Source organism: Monoraphidium neglectum (assembly GCF_000611645.1).
Source record: "Monoraphidium neglectum strain SAG 48.87 unplaced genomic scaffold scaffold00031, whole genome shotgun sequence".
In the NCBI taxonomy this organism is placed as follows: domain Eukaryota; kingdom Viridiplantae; phylum Chlorophyta; class Chlorophyceae; order Sphaeropleales; family Selenastraceae; genus Monoraphidium; species Monoraphidium neglectum.
This window is the reverse complement of record NW_014013597.1, coordinates 46,146-59,870: the sequence shown is the minus strand read 5'-3', so window position 1 is coordinate 59,870 and position 13,725 is coordinate 46,146. Positions and strand designations below refer to the sequence as shown.

Genomic DNA, 13,725 nt, shown 5'->3' with positions numbered 1-13,725 from the left:
CTATTGAAGCTGTGGCGCTGCATGCAGCGAGCGAGCACGAGTGATATAGCATGGGATGGGGTTGTTGATATGCAAGTTACCGTTCCGCGTGGTCGGCGCACAGTCCGCCAAGGCGGCGCTCCCTGTGCACACTGAAGCATGTAGCAGTGCTTCAGTTCAACAGTACACTCTCATCGCCCCTCGTCATCGTCGCTCCGTCGTGGCACTACCGTACCTGCACCATTTCAGTTTATTTGCTCGTTTGTCACGAACTCCGGAACGTTTTACTACTGCTGCGATGGTAAAACCGGTCGCCGCTGCGCAGGACTGCGTACGGTACGGTAGATCGCGAGCACTCACTTTAGTTTTATAGGGAGGCTGAAAGAGTGCAAGGCGTCTCTGCTCACATACACAGCATCAATGACAACAGACCTTACACTTGAGATTAGGGCGCTGATTGGGCAGAAGGAGGCGGCAGAGCGCGAGATCGCTGAGCGAATGGCGCGCCTTGATGCACCAGGCGGCCCTGGGATGGATCGACCGCTTATTGATGCGGAGGTGGGAGGGGATGGTAGACAGCTCGACCACCGTTGGCGTACATATGGGTAGGCTGCTGTTCAGCCATGCAGCTCCAGCAAACGAAGCAAAGGCGGCAGGCATGTGGACTTGCCCAAACTCTGGTGCCACCTGTGGCTCATAAGGCAACTTGAGGCCAGCCACCAGCCGGGCAGCCAGCCAGCTAGCCAGCCAGACAGCTAGGCAGCCCCCATAGGCCACACAGACATAGTGCGCCTCACCATCACGCTCACGCCCCGCAGGGCTACCCATGCGCCGACATCGATGTGCATGCGGCGCGCGTCGATCGCAACCGCGTGATCTGCCTCACAAACGACCACAAAGATATCATGATGCGCATTGAGAGGCTCATGCACCAGCTTCATGCAGCGGCCAGGTGCGGCTTGGGTCCGGCCAGGCGCTCTGGAATCAGTCGCCCAGCAGGTGGTCAGTAGGCGGGGCCTGGCGCAGGGAGGTACATCGAAGCAGTGGCCTTTGATTGGAACTGCCATTTTGGTGCATTGACCGCAACACGTACTATCTTGCGCCTAAACAAACCGACGACGTAATCAGGGAGGGGTGTGCGGCCAATGGGCGCTCGGCCGAGGGCAGTGCGGCGGCCAATGGGGCCAGCGGCGGCGAGCCCAGCCAGCAACATCAGGCAAACGCGCCGGTGGCAGGCATACGCAACGCTGCGGGCGCACCAGTAGCGGCGGGGAGGCGGCCGCTGCGGCCGTTTGCAGTGGTGGACGATGTCGCTGATGACTCGCCAGCCTGCGCAGCAGGCATACAGCTGGTAGGCAGCGGGTGGAGGGTGCCGTTCAATAGTTGGCGTTTGACCTCATCGATGTGTGATACCACATGCCAGCTGCGGTTGAGGCGTTCGCAGTGCTGTGCTGTCATGGCTGCGACGATCCAGCTTATTATGCCCTAACCTGCTTTGTGTCCGATGTTCATTTCCGCCCCACCTCAATCAACAGGGCGACCAGCTGTGCAGCTTTGCCGGCGTGTCCCTCGGCCCGCAGGCCGGAGACGAGCTGCAGCGCGTGGCGGCGGCGCTGCAGGCCAACGAGGGGCGTGAGGTGGAGGCGCTGTTCCTGCGGCAGGGCGCACCCGTCGCCCTGAAGCTGACGCCGCAGCGGTGGTCGGGGCGGGGGCTGCTGGGCTGCCACCTGCGGCCTATGGGGCGGCAGTAATGGGCGCTCTGGCTAGATGAGGCCGTGCTGTTTGGGCATGCTTTGGTGCGGTGTCATTTTTGACTGCCTTGGCTGTTGCTGGCCTGGCCTAGCGATTGATGCAGGGCTGGGAGGACGTGCAAAGCGCCAAGCATCATCACACACGAGACCTGTTGACGGTCTGCTGCTAGTAGTTTGCTGGCCTGGCCTAGCGATTGATGCAGGGCTGGGAGGACGTGCAAAGCGCCAAGCCTCATCACACACGAGACCTGTTGACGGGCTGCTGCTAGTAATTTGCAAGGCAACGCGTGCTTGGGTGCCATTGGTTTTTTGTCCAGCCACGCAAATCATGTCAAGGTGTGTATGATCAGTTTTCTTGAGAAAGCACAAAGCAGCAGTAGTCCTTGGAGGCAGCAAGGCAAGCGCGCCCAGCCACACGCTGTTTGCGGGCAGCGCAAGCATCATCCTCCTTCCCAACAGTTGCTCGCTCATCTGCGTGTTGCCTTGCGTTCTGTGAAACAGAATTTGCTAGCGCAGGCAGCGCTTCCTGTACTGTTGCTCGCCAAAGCTGCCTGACGCACATTGACTCACCACCGAAAATGCAACGCTGGAGTGCAGCTGGGGCTAGAGCCTTCCCCAACAACCCAGCAGGCCCCCCGAAAGCGTGCGCGTGCGCCTCTTTCCGCAACGTTGCACACTGTGCATTCCCAACCAAATGTCCCGCCTAAATTGAGCAAAGCGGCCAGAAAGTAAAAAAACAGCGCAGCATTCAGATGTTCACACATCACACTGCAAACCATTTGTCCCGCGGCAGCTCAGGCGCGGTGGGGCTGGCCACGATCTCCAGAACCTTGTCAGCAGCTGCGCCCTGCTGCAGTGCCGCCACCAGCACCTGGGCCACCTTTCAAAGCGTGTGGGTGCAAGAGACGGCAGCCATGCAGCAGTGAGCCGGGTGCATGCAAAACGCCGAGAAGCGTGCTCGCGTCGACTCATAGCGGGGCAACTCACCCACACGCACCGCAGCAGCGGCGCGTGCGTGCAGTATGCAGCAGCCCTGTCCGCTGACCGCCCGCCTCACCGTGTCGCGGGAGATGGCGCGGCCGGGGTCGTTCTCCAGGCCAAACAGTGTGTCCTCCGGTGCCACCACTAGATTGCCAACCTAAGACGGCAGCCGGCAGCGGGACAGCCTTGCGTGTTAGGCGGCAGCAGTGCGTGGGAGGATTTCACGCACACCGCCACGGCCCAGCCAGCTGGCATGCTTGGCTGGGGATTGCCCCGCACCAGCTGGCCGCCAACTGCGCCAGTCGCGCTGGCCACCTGATGGCTACTAGCACTGGCAGCTGCGCACGGAGCGACGCCGTGTGAAGGTCGGCCCTTGTCATGCCGCCTGAAGCGCTGCATTCGTGTTCCCCTACACCCGATCGCACCGCGACCGCGGGACGCACCGTGCCCGCCGGCTCGTTGCTGAGGCCCCCAGGCCGCACCACTGTCCACGTCAGCCCCGAGGCGCGCAGGTACTTCTCGCCCACGAGCTTGTGGTCCAGCACGCCCCCAAATATGTTGAGGAACTTGTAGTTTGGGTTGTCAGCCTGGCCGACCTGAAGAAGTGGTGGAGGGAGGGGCAGGCGCGGCAGCAGCAAGGGTGCAGGGGGCGGTGCTGTCAGGCGGGAAGGCGGCAAATTGAACAGTTGGGGGAGGCGGTGAAGGAGGGCGGACGTAGGAAGGGGCGAGCGCACGCCAAGGCGGCGCTGCTAACAAGGAGGGGAGCTGGGTGATCAAGGTTGCGGGGGCTGGGCAGGCGGTCGAGCGGCACCGTTTTGCAGGCGGGGGTCCCAGGTGCACACAATCATTCCAGTTTGACGCCGGAGCGAGTGGCGGGAAAAGGCAAGTGCTTAAGGATCCAAGGCAGCTGGGGCGCACCGCCGGGGCATTGGTGAGCAGCGATGACAGGAGCACCATGCGCTTCACCCCGGTGCGCTTGGCAGCATTGACCAGGTTGATGGTGCCCTACGGGATTGGGCAAAGGGCGTGGAGCGCAGAGCACGTCTCAGGTGGTTGAGGCGCCACAAGAGGGGCACAAGAGGGGCCAAGCCATTGAGGCATCCCAAGAACTGCACAGGACCGCCCGTGCGCAGCGTGGCGAAGGCATTGCAGGGAGTGTGTCGGCAAACCGGCGGGACAGCCTGACGTCACGGCCCTGAGCTCCAGCGAGCGTGAGCGCCGACCTTCTCATCGACCTGCCCAAACCCAGCAGGGTTGAACCCCGTGTAGCCGGTGCAGCATATGACGGCCTGCGCGTCCCCGATGGCGGCGGCCAGCTGTCTGGCGGGCGGTCCGCCAGGGGGAGGGGGGGGGAAGGGTATTGTTCAGGGGCGGGTCAGCGCACGGGCAATCCCAGGGCACGGAACGGGCGGCGCAGCATGAACCCACATATGGGGCGGGCCGCTGAAGGCCTGGTGAGACAGTAGCCTTCGGTCCAGCTGCACGCACCGCACAGGAACAGCGGCAGCAGCGGTGGAGGCGCAGGCAGCGGCGCCGGCGCCCGCAGCGGCTGCCGACAGCAGCAGCACCCAAAAGCTTCCACAAACAGCCTGGTTGCAGCTGCGGGCGTCAACCCCGTTCACTCTGCTGTCTGCTTGACGACGTCACATGTCACCAGCTCAACGCCAGAGGGGTCCAGGGCGAAGCCCAGGCCCTGGGCCTTGCGCACATCGCGCACACCAGCGCGCACCTGGCGCGACAGCCGCGACGACAGTAGGGGTTGGGAGAGCCGGCGGGGTCAACAGCCCCGGTGGCAGCTGTGCGTGACAAGCAGGCGGGGCGGGCGCTACGAAGCCTCTGCGGAGGTGCAGAACGCCGGGCCCAGCGCACATGCGTCTGCAGGCCGCGGGGACCTTGGCTGTAGCTCCGGGCGCCTGCCGCTGGTACAGCCATGGTGCCGCGGCCCACTGCCGCCTGGCGCACCGCCCTGAGCCACCGCAGCTCCCCCCACCTGGAAGCCGTTTGCCCTGAGCTCCTGGACCACCCGGCGCCCAGTCTGACCGGTGGCGCCGACAACGAACACCTGGAGTGGAGCAGTGACGCAACGCCAGCAGCTCTGAGGTCAGGGGTGCTGCGCGCGCGATCCGGGCGCATGGCGCATCGCGGACGCGTGCACAGCATAGTGTGATTTTCAGGCTGGCATTTACAGGCCCTGGCCTGTGTGACGATACCTTGGTGATTGGACTCCCAGGCCCGGGCGTGGCTGCGAGCTCAGCCACCCCTTCAGCCGGCCCGGTGGCGCCCAGGTAGGCCGCTGAGGCGTCGTCCTCGGCAGCCATTGCGGGCCTTGGCTGTAGGGCGAGCGCGCCGGCCCCAAGTGCCACGAGCACTGAGCGCCGGTCAAGCCCCGAGGGACCGCTGGCAGCCGCTGCGACATCGTGGGGGTCACCGGCTTGCGGGTGCGCCGCCTTGCACAGGACCACGCAAAGTCTCGAAACGGGATGCAACGCGCATGTTGATGGTGAACAGTGCGACCTTGCGGAAGCCAGGCTACTGCGATTGCACACGGCCTGCATGCTTGCGTTCTTTGCGTTGGGTGACCTGGCACGCAGAACTGTTATTGCACGGTCAATGATCCCGCAAGATTCTCTATCTCAGAGAACTCCCGAGTTTTATTCGCCATACCCCATGGCGATCCGCCGCTGCCAATAGATCTGCGACTCACAGTCTGTGAGCTCCCGCCAGCCACAGTAGTCAGGTTCCCTACCCCAAGTAAAAGCACCTTCTGAATTTCTTTTCAGATTTCTCAAACTTCTCCCTACGCGGCGCAGCGATCGACCAGATGGCGCAGCGCCAGCGCGGCGCCGACATCGCCCATGCTGAGCCCCTGGACGCCATGCTGTCCCATCAGGAACCCCTCGACGAGAACGAGCAGTATCGGATTATCCGCGAGTTCGAGGATATGCAGCTGTCGCAGACGCGTACGTTCCGCACGATTTTCGGCGCCGGCGCAGCACTGATCGCAGCGTTTTTCCTGTATGCTGCGAACGAGCAGGCGGCGCGCCCCTGGGAGGTCAGGTACACCGGGGAGCTAAGAACCGTAGTCACCAGCAGCGGCGTCGTGGGCGCGTTCTTGATCCAAGCTACCGCGCTCGCCGCCGCCGCCGTCGGCCTGCTGCTGCGTCTGCCACGCCCCGGCGAGCGCGAGCGGGGCTGCCTCCCTGTGGCTGGTGCGGCGCGGGGCGCCCTGGCGGCGGGGGCGCTTGGGGCCGCCGCGGGCGCCGCGTATTGGTGTGCGGCGCTGCGGCGCAGCATTGCGAAGTATGGACCCGAGGACGGCGCCCACTGGGATCTGCTTTGGCTGCCGCTTGCGCCGTTGGCTTACGTGGCACTGTGCTGGTTTGTGATGCACAGTGTCGCCAGCACGGGTAAGGAGATTGAAAAGCTTCGCAAGATGACTTACAACTATAAGGCAGTGTGATTGTGGGGCTGGCACCCTCGCTGGCTGCATGGCGGATGCAGTACCGTGACTGAGTGGTTCCACACGTGCGCATGCTTGGTTGTCCGTTGTGCTTTTGTCAGCGCAGGCTGGAACTTTCCTGTGGCCCCGTGCATGCGACCCTTTTGGTGTCGTTGGAGGAGCACGTGTTGCCTCCCAGGCTGCTGGCATTGTGCATCCTGCGTGCTTGAAATTACAGCACAACCCCAGCGCAGCCCACCCCACACTTCCTTTGCCAGTGCTGCTGCAATGCTGCACTTTGCCCATTCTTTCTTTCATGTTTTGAGAGCTGCTGCTGTCCCTTGCCCTGCTTTGCACACAGCGCCATGCACATTTAATTGGCAAACCTTACCTTTCTAACAACTGCTGGATAGATGTGGCGATGTGGAAAAGAAGTGGTTGTTACAAACGTGCAGTTTTTAGCTGGGGAGGGGAGGAGGCACTCTGTATAGGGTGCCTCAAGGAAATACGCAGCATGAGTGGCCCATGCCTGAGAATTTGCGTGCTATGGCGATGCGATGTCTGACCAGCGCCCCGCAATGCGTTGACGTGACGCGATCACGATGGGGGTCTCTTAAGTACGGCGTAGACTCAGAAAGAATCCCTTCCATCAAAACCCTTGACCGGTGCTCGCAAACACAACTACAAAACTGTGCCACAACGCCGACCAAAACAGGCCGCCATGCATTTGCAGGACTATCCTCGTCAAATAAATCAGCCTTCAACACAGTCTACCTGGTTTGTGCCCTTGAATGGGGCTTGGCTCCTGTCACAGTAAGTGCACCCATGCAGGAAATATGGCAAGTCTGAACCGTGTTGCGCGTCACGCAGCCTTGTCATATGTCCATATCGCTAACATCTCATGTCAGTGACCTGCTTTTGCGCAACTCAGCCAAACTTGTTGGGCAGCACCTTCTCCCCGGATGTGTACGAGAAGTAGCGGGGCAGGGGGTTCCTGGGAGCGCAACAGGCAAGTTGGCGATGGGGTGAGGTGCAAGACGTCCAGGGCATCCCCAAGCACAGCTGGCAGGATTGCAATTGTCGTCATAGCGACCGGTAAAACTCAAGAATGCTGCAATGTTGCTGTCTGTCATTCATACATCACAGGGCCTGCTGACCGCCACAGCCGGGGTGACACGAGCCCCACGCAACGAGCAGCCCCAGCCCAAACGCTTTGCCACGCAGGCACGCCACTCACGGCTGCTCCTTCCAGGGCAGGTGTGGGAGGTAGCGCGCCGCCATCTGGGGGGCGTACACCACCTCGTCCATGCGGAAGCCAAACTGGCGCAGCAGCTCGCGCACGCTCTGCGCGGAGGAGGCAGGGGGCAAGGAGGCTTCCTCAGGGTCAGAAGTCACCACAGGCAAGGAGACCTCTACAGGGTCAGAAGCCAGTATGTCACCACAGGCTTGGCGGCGGGGCGGGCATGGCGGCAGAAGCTCGCTGGCCCCAAAATCAGCAGCTGTCCAGGCAGGTTGGGCTATGCCGCAGGGTGCAGCGGCAACAGCATCAAGTCCTGCGCCGCACCTCCTCCTTCTCGTCGACGCCGCTGTAGAAGTACTCGCCCTTGTTCCAGACCGAGACCATCAGCGTCTCAAAGCCCGGGTGGAAAACCTCGCCTGGGTTTTGGGACGGGCGGGAACTGAATCAGCAAACACAATAAGGAGAGGTTGGGGCGCTGCGGCGGGCCACTGTGACCAGCAATGGGCTTGATGACCAGCGAGGATCACTTTTCTCACAATCCCTGTGCAGTTCCTGTTGCAAGCAAGCCCCCAAAAAGGTGAACTCACCGGCCATTGTTGAGAGGTTGATGAAGTCAAAGAAGACGCGGCTGCCCACCACCGCCGCATCGCTGATGGACTGCAACAGCGACCTGAAGGCCAGGGGAGGAAGGTAGTACACCAGACCCTGCCATTTGAGGTCGCGACGGTCGTCGTGAGGTTTTCAAGTGATGGGGAGAACAAGAGACACCACCGCACGGTGGGCACCTTGTTTTGATTTGGTGGCAGGGTGTCAGGTGCATGTGAGCACGAACCACTTCACATCTTGCGTTGGTGGGGCGCTATCTGGGGCCAGACCGCACCTCTATGCTGAAGAACGTCTTCTTGGTGGGGTCAAAGCTGCTGGTGGCGAGGGCGTCAGACAGGGAAACCTTGGACAGGTCTGCGCCGATGAACTCGGGCCAGGAGTACTATGGGGATGATGGTGCGTGGTTCCAAGATGAGGGGAGCGTGAAGCCTGTCGTATTTCACCCAGGCAAACCACTCCCAGCAGCTGCGATTCATTGATGTGTGGGCGGCGCGGCTCCAAGGTACACACGCAATCAAAAGTACAGAGCGGTATGGGGTGAGGGCGCCATTGTACCTTGTCCTGGGGAAGCAGCTTCTCCACGAGCTCCTTCTTCTTGTCGCTGGCATGGGGCAGGTCCAGCTCGAAGAACTTCACCCCGGGGCGGGCCAGGCGGTACGCGCGTGTGTCGTAACCCGCGGCGATGATGACGACCTGCTTGATGCCGTCGTCCAGGGCCTTAGTCATGCCGTCGTCGATCCACTGGGTGCGGGCGTCGATGAAGTTGACGATGCCTGTTTGCAGGTTTCAAAGTTGGGAGCAGCAAACATGCGTCACCTCTGGGAGCTGGGGTGGTCGAGGCGCGCCCCATCTTCAAGGGCCACTGCTGACTGCCATCCGCGTGCCACAAGCTCGTCTGGCTTGAATCTGTCCGCCGTCAGTGCTCGTGCCACTTGGGACGGGTGCCGCTGCATCTCACTCACCCGGCACCCCGAGGTACTTGATGTCGAGGCAGCGGTTGCGGTACCACAACTCGGGGTCGCGCTCCCGGTGCTGCTTGCCGCGCACCTGCGGCGAGAGCGTGAGTGCCATAAACATGCAAGGCTGAGCCGCGCGAGCCAAGGGTGGCAACTCCTGACGGCACCTTCCGAATACCTGGGCAACGAGCAGCTGGCACCACCTCGATGTGCAGCTGCAACGTGTTGCTGCCGCCCATCGTGCCTTCGCTGCTGCTGCTACTGCTACTGCTACTGCTGCTGCTGCTGCTGCTGCTGCTGCTGCTGCTGCTGCTGCTGCTGCTGCTGCTGCTGCTGCTGCTGCTGTTGCTGCTGCTATTACCGGTTGCCGTTGCTGCTGGTGCTGGTGCTGGTGCTGGTGCTGGTGCTGCTGCTGCCGCCATTGCTGGTGGTGCCACCCCCGCCCCAGGACCCACCGGCATGAGCTCGTCCCTCAGCAGGGGTGCCAGGTAGTCGTCGTTGCAGTTGGGCAGGCCAAAGTCCCGGTTGAAGGTGCGGTATGTCAGCTAATGGGGGGTTTGAATAAGACACGAGGAAGAACGGGAGACGTGGTGAGCGAGGTGCACAGGGTATGAAGGCGACCACATCATGCACAAGAACGAACACACATCAGCGCACCCATCTACACGCCCAGCATGCACATGCACGCAGATTGTTTTGTACATCAGCCATGGTCGGCCCCAGTCATGTGGCTCAACGAGCAAAGCACGCATGCATGTCTGTTTGAGGCCTCACCATGAGGTAGTTGGTGGGCAAGCCGCTAAACATGAATGGCAGGTAAAGCTCCTTGGTGGGCACAATGGTGTAGCGCCAAAGCTTGCACAGCCAGTTTTTGGAGGTGACCGCGCGGCCGTCATTGCACAACGCGTCGAAAGGCACTGCTGCCTTGACGGGGGATGCCTCGGCAGCGCCGCCAGCCGCGTCAGCGGGATGAGCGCAGCCGGAGGCAACGGCGTTGACGCTGACCATGGCTTGTGAGGCAAGCTGCTAGTGCAGCTGATGCTGCTGGTGAGGGTACTACTGCTGCTGCTGCTGTTGTTGCTGCTGCTTTTGTTGCTGATGGAACTGCTGCGGGTGTGGTTGGTCAAAGCGGTCACTGCCGCCGTCGCGCCAGCCGGTCTGCACCAGGATGCATAGGAAAGGAGCCTTGTGAGCGAAGCAGCGATGAACAGGTGCAACTCACAGCCACCTATGATGCGCTTTTCACAACAGGGCCAGCCGTGCCCGATGCAAGCCATGCCTGCATCCCCCAGCGAGCTGAGCACAAGCCTGCCATGTGTGTGTCGCGGAGTGCACTGTGCCGCCATGGCCCCATACTGCTGCAAGGAGCCCCAAACTAATGCTCGTAGCATTCACCTCCAAAAGCGACTTCGCGAGAGCTGTATTGAGCTGGATAGGGGCTATCAGCGGTGCGTCGAGCGCTGCCTTCCAGACCGATCTTTCAGTAAGCGTGGTGAGTGTGAAGGGTTGAGCTTTGATTTAGGCGCCACCTTATCTTACAGGCTGGCGAAGTAGAGTCCTGAAATGGCGCGAGTGAGTGCGGCAAGCAGGCGCAACTTGTCGAGGGAACGGTCGGTGTATGAGTTCTGTGAGGACTTTTGAACGAATGATATTCACGACCTCTGCAAGGCCGGGTCACACTAGCTCGTGCCGCTGGTCGGCGGGTTCCTCTTGGCGCTTGTCACTCCTGACCCCGCTCCTGTCGCACTGTGCGCTCTCCAAGCACGCAGGCACATCAGGTGTAGGTTAATGTCCCTCTACTAATTCTCACATCCGGATTCTTACAACCTATGTATAACATGCATGTCCTAACGCGGGCGCCCGGGGTGCCGTCATGTGTACTGCTTGTCTGCTGCCCCATGTGTGACCTGCTTACATCTGACCTGCAGGGTGTGACCCTGCCTGGGCACCTGCTGGGACACCACGCCATCCTTGCCTCGCATGCTCAGCCCCATTCACTCTGATTCCAGTGCCCGCTGTCTTGGTGTGCATTTATGCGTTCCCAGCAAGGATCCTCCCAGCCCGTGCGCAATTGGGGCTGCTCTAAATCCTTGATTCGGGCCCTGTCGCTATCTGCATGAGTCAAGGCACCACCGCCTGCTCTGTGCCCTCTATAGGCAGATGGCGGATTGGCGACTGGCTCGCACACGCCCCAGAGCTACCAGGCCAACTGAAGAGCACTGCATGTGGTGCAATGCGAGGCTGCACGATGTTTCAAGAGCCCCTTGGTATCGACTACGTACGCACAGGCCACTGGTGCTGGGCAGCTTGTGTATTACATTAGTGTGTCAGGCGGCTCTGAAGCACCGATAGGACCAGCACTTGCTAGTCTTGCCATCATAATTGCCCTGCTAGCTTGCAGGCGATGGCAAGACGAGTAAGTCCCTCGCACTTCGTTGCAGCTTCAGCTGCGCCGATGTGGGGCGCCTCAGCAATTCCTCTGTTATGGTTGACCCCCAGCTTGACAGCTCTGTGACTTTGGGCATACTTTGGATATCGTACACGTTCCTGACTTTGATGAAGTACAGCCGCTGCGCTGGTAGATCGCTACTGGAGGCTTGGCAATTTGAGCTGGGCCACAGGAGCGCTGTTGATTGGAAGGCGTCGCAACGTCACAGCCGTGGGGACTTGATCCCTTATGGAAGCGTGAGATAGTGGCGATGCTTGGGTCTGCGTGGCCAACCGCAGCTGCTGAACCATGTGCCTGTGGGCGTGTTAGTTTGCGCCGGCTCAAACCCCAGATGTGAGTTATTTCAGGTGCTATGGAGGAGTATCGTCGGAGCTAATGTCTGTAGCAGCCAGCGCGCAAGGCGCACCACGCATGCACGGGAGAGGCAAGGATCACACAGGAAAGGCCACTAAGCGTGGCCTCTGCGTGAGACTTGCATGCAGACAGCAGATCACCAAGGGCGACATGATCGCCATGTCCTGCTCAAAAAAATAATAGTGTAAGGAGGGGTCGGTGGGTTTGGCCAGGCAGCCCGGGGTTTGTCCAAGCAGCACGGCAGTGTACAGATGAACATGCGAACTTGCATGACTTCTGTACGCACAATGCATCCAGTTGCGGGGAAGGTGGCCCCTGTCTGTCGCACCCAGCATTGTGTGCCTTGCGATGTAAGCTGTGCACAAGAACGGCAGAGGCAGCACGTGAGGTGGCGCAGGTCCTCATTTGGTTGGCACAAACTCCGGGAGGCCTGCAGAGGCAAGTTCGCGTTGCGCCGTCCCTGCCACCTGCACAGCCACAGCGTTGCGTTTCGCCAAAAAGCGGGCATCGCGCCGGCATGACAAGTCGTCATGATGCGCCCGCCGCAGGCGGCGGAAGCTGCCACCCTCCATCAAAAGTATGGTGCACGCACTTGCGTGCGTGCAGAGACAGGCAGGGATGTGAAAACGCCGCCCCTCACTTTACTACTGGTGGGCTGGGCGAGTAGTCGCCAGCTCGGGACGGCAGGCAAGGTGGGGGGCGCCCAGAGGGAGGAGGCGTGTGCCCACAAAGCTCGTTCAAACCTCATTTGCCTGCAGAGTGAGCCTAATTGAAAAGAGACGAACTTTTTGCGTGCGTGAACTCAATGTCCCCGCGCCCTTGCCGCCACCACATCCCAAAGGGGAGCGGTCAGCAGCAAGATGTTCGCGTAATTGCTGTGTGCTGCAATAGCCTGTTTTTATGCAAATCGGGACACCTTGCGCATGCAATTTCGTAAAAAATGCAGAAGCCTCGCAGTCTGAACAGAACTTGACAAAGGCTGCGTCGCTGCTGTGGTGCGGTTGCTGCCCAGCCCCATCACTTGCACACTGCAGGCGATGCCGGCCGGCAGGCCGGGAAGCCCCGGCGTGCAGCGCCAGGCCTGCAGCCTCAGATGGTGCAACCACATGTGTGCACAGCGGCATCAAAGGCGCGCAGCGCGAATCATGGGCTGTGCACCCGCAAGCAAACAATCAAACCTGCAGGCCCCAGCCGTCTGAGGCACCCCTTAACCCAGCCATGCAGCCATTTTCAACACCGGCTCGCACAGCGCCGCGCTACCGACCACTGCGCCGCGCTCACACATCAGTTCCGATCTAGAAAGGGCACTGTTTAGACACTGGTGCAGCCGCGCACGTGTTCACGCAGTTGGTCGCCCCGGGGTTTGCGCAGCACTGGCACTTGATCGTGCAGCTCGGCTGTGGGTTGCAGTGAGAAAGGCGCTGGCCGGGGTTCAGGGTGCCGTCCTTGCAGCGGTAGTAGGCGTTTGCACATACAGAGCCGGGGTTGCCGCGCGTGCACGACTTGATGGCCGAGCAGGAGCTGAGGCGGACCGGCGTGACAGCCTCCTTTCCGAGGCGTTGGAGCCACTTGGTGGTGATGGCCTGCTGTTGGGCCTGTTTGGCAGGGGAGGGGGTGGACAGCAAAGTGGAGGGGTGCTTGAAGCAAGGAGGAGTCGTGCAAAGGGAGCGTCGAAAATAGCTGCGTGGATGAATGCGTGCGGGCCGTTTGGTTGAGGGCAAAGGAAGGGTCAAATGAATGCGAGGGCTGCATCTCAACTCCTTGAAGCTGCATTACAGGGGCGCCGTCGAGCGACGGAGGGACGCGGGGGTTGGAAGGGAGGAGGAGGATCGACCGAGTCTTGCTGCCCGACTGCCTGGGCGCACCGCAGGTAACAGGCAGGAGCGGGGCTCCCAACAGCGAAAACGGGCACACAGACGAAACGGCCCCTGTGGACCCGCGGCGGCAGGCGGGCGAGCCCGGGGGACGGG

The 13,725-nt window shown here is 61.2% G+C and overlaps 6 protein-coding genes across 6 annotated transcripts in view; 2 read left to right on the top strand and 4 right to left on the bottom strand.

The window, feature by feature from the left end:
• Nucleotides 1-399: 399 nt before the first annotated feature.
• Nucleotides 400-1,730, top strand: MNEG_0400 (26S proteasome non-ATPase regulatory subunit 9; the record flags this gene model as incomplete). Its single annotated transcript, XM_014051128.1, has 4 exons — nucleotides 400-537; nucleotides 798-931; nucleotides 1,108-1,330; nucleotides 1,515-1,730. 4 exons carry the CDS (start codon nucleotides 400-402, stop codon nucleotides 1,728-1,730), a joined length of 711 nt encoding a protein of 236 aa, XP_013906582.1.
• Nucleotides 1,731-2,493: 763 nt separating this feature from the next.
• On the bottom strand, nucleotides 2,494-5,029 carry MNEG_0399 (Uncharacterized protein; the record flags this gene model as incomplete). Its single annotated transcript, XM_014051127.1, has 8 exons — nucleotides 2,494-2,610; nucleotides 2,788-2,868; nucleotides 3,155-3,307; nucleotides 3,630-3,716; nucleotides 3,935-4,031; nucleotides 4,334-4,440; nucleotides 4,702-4,773; nucleotides 4,922-5,029. The coding sequence occupies 8 exons, from the start codon at nucleotides 5,027-5,029 to the stop codon at nucleotides 2,494-2,496; spliced, it is 822 nt and encodes a 273-aa protein (XP_013906581.1).
• Nucleotides 5,030-5,532: 503 nt separating this feature from the next.
• On the top strand, nucleotides 5,533-6,171 carry MNEG_0398 (hypothetical protein; the record flags this gene model as incomplete). Its single annotated transcript, XM_014051126.1, has 1 exon — nucleotides 5,533-6,171. One exon carries the CDS (start codon nucleotides 5,533-5,535, stop codon nucleotides 6,169-6,171), a length of 639 nt encoding a protein of 212 aa, XP_013906580.1.
• A 906-nt stretch (nucleotides 6,172-7,077) lies between these two features.
• Nucleotides 7,078-9,191, bottom strand: MNEG_0397 (Putative S-adenosyl-L-methionine-dependent methyltransferase; the record flags this gene model as incomplete). The annotated part of the gene is made up of 8 exons (XM_014051125.1): nucleotides 7,078-7,144; nucleotides 7,388-7,494; nucleotides 7,715-7,806; nucleotides 7,978-8,095; nucleotides 8,271-8,378; nucleotides 8,552-8,769; nucleotides 8,959-9,043; nucleotides 9,156-9,191. 8 exons carry the CDS (start codon nucleotides 9,189-9,191, stop codon nucleotides 7,078-7,080), a joined length of 831 nt encoding a protein of 276 aa, XP_013906579.1.
• Nucleotides 9,192-9,222: 31 nt separating this feature from the next.
• Nucleotides 9,223-9,960, bottom strand: MNEG_0396 (hypothetical protein; the record flags this gene model as incomplete). The annotated part of the gene is made up of 3 exons (XM_014051124.1): nucleotides 9,223-9,306; nucleotides 9,408-9,497; nucleotides 9,727-9,960. 3 exons carry the CDS (start codon nucleotides 9,958-9,960, stop codon nucleotides 9,223-9,225), a joined length of 408 nt encoding a protein of 135 aa, XP_013906578.1.
• A 3,090-nt stretch (nucleotides 9,961-13,050) lies between these two features.
• Nucleotides 13,051-13,725, bottom strand: part of MNEG_0395 (hypothetical protein) — a gene marked incomplete at both ends in the record, with an annotated part of 6,055 nt that continues 5,380 nt past the window's right edge. Inside the window, one exon of the mRNA XM_014051123.1 lies at nucleotides 13,051-13,350. Coding sequence (XP_013906577.1) covers nucleotides 13,051-13,350 — 300 coding nt within the window. The remainder of the gene's footprint in view (nucleotides 13,351-13,725) is intronic.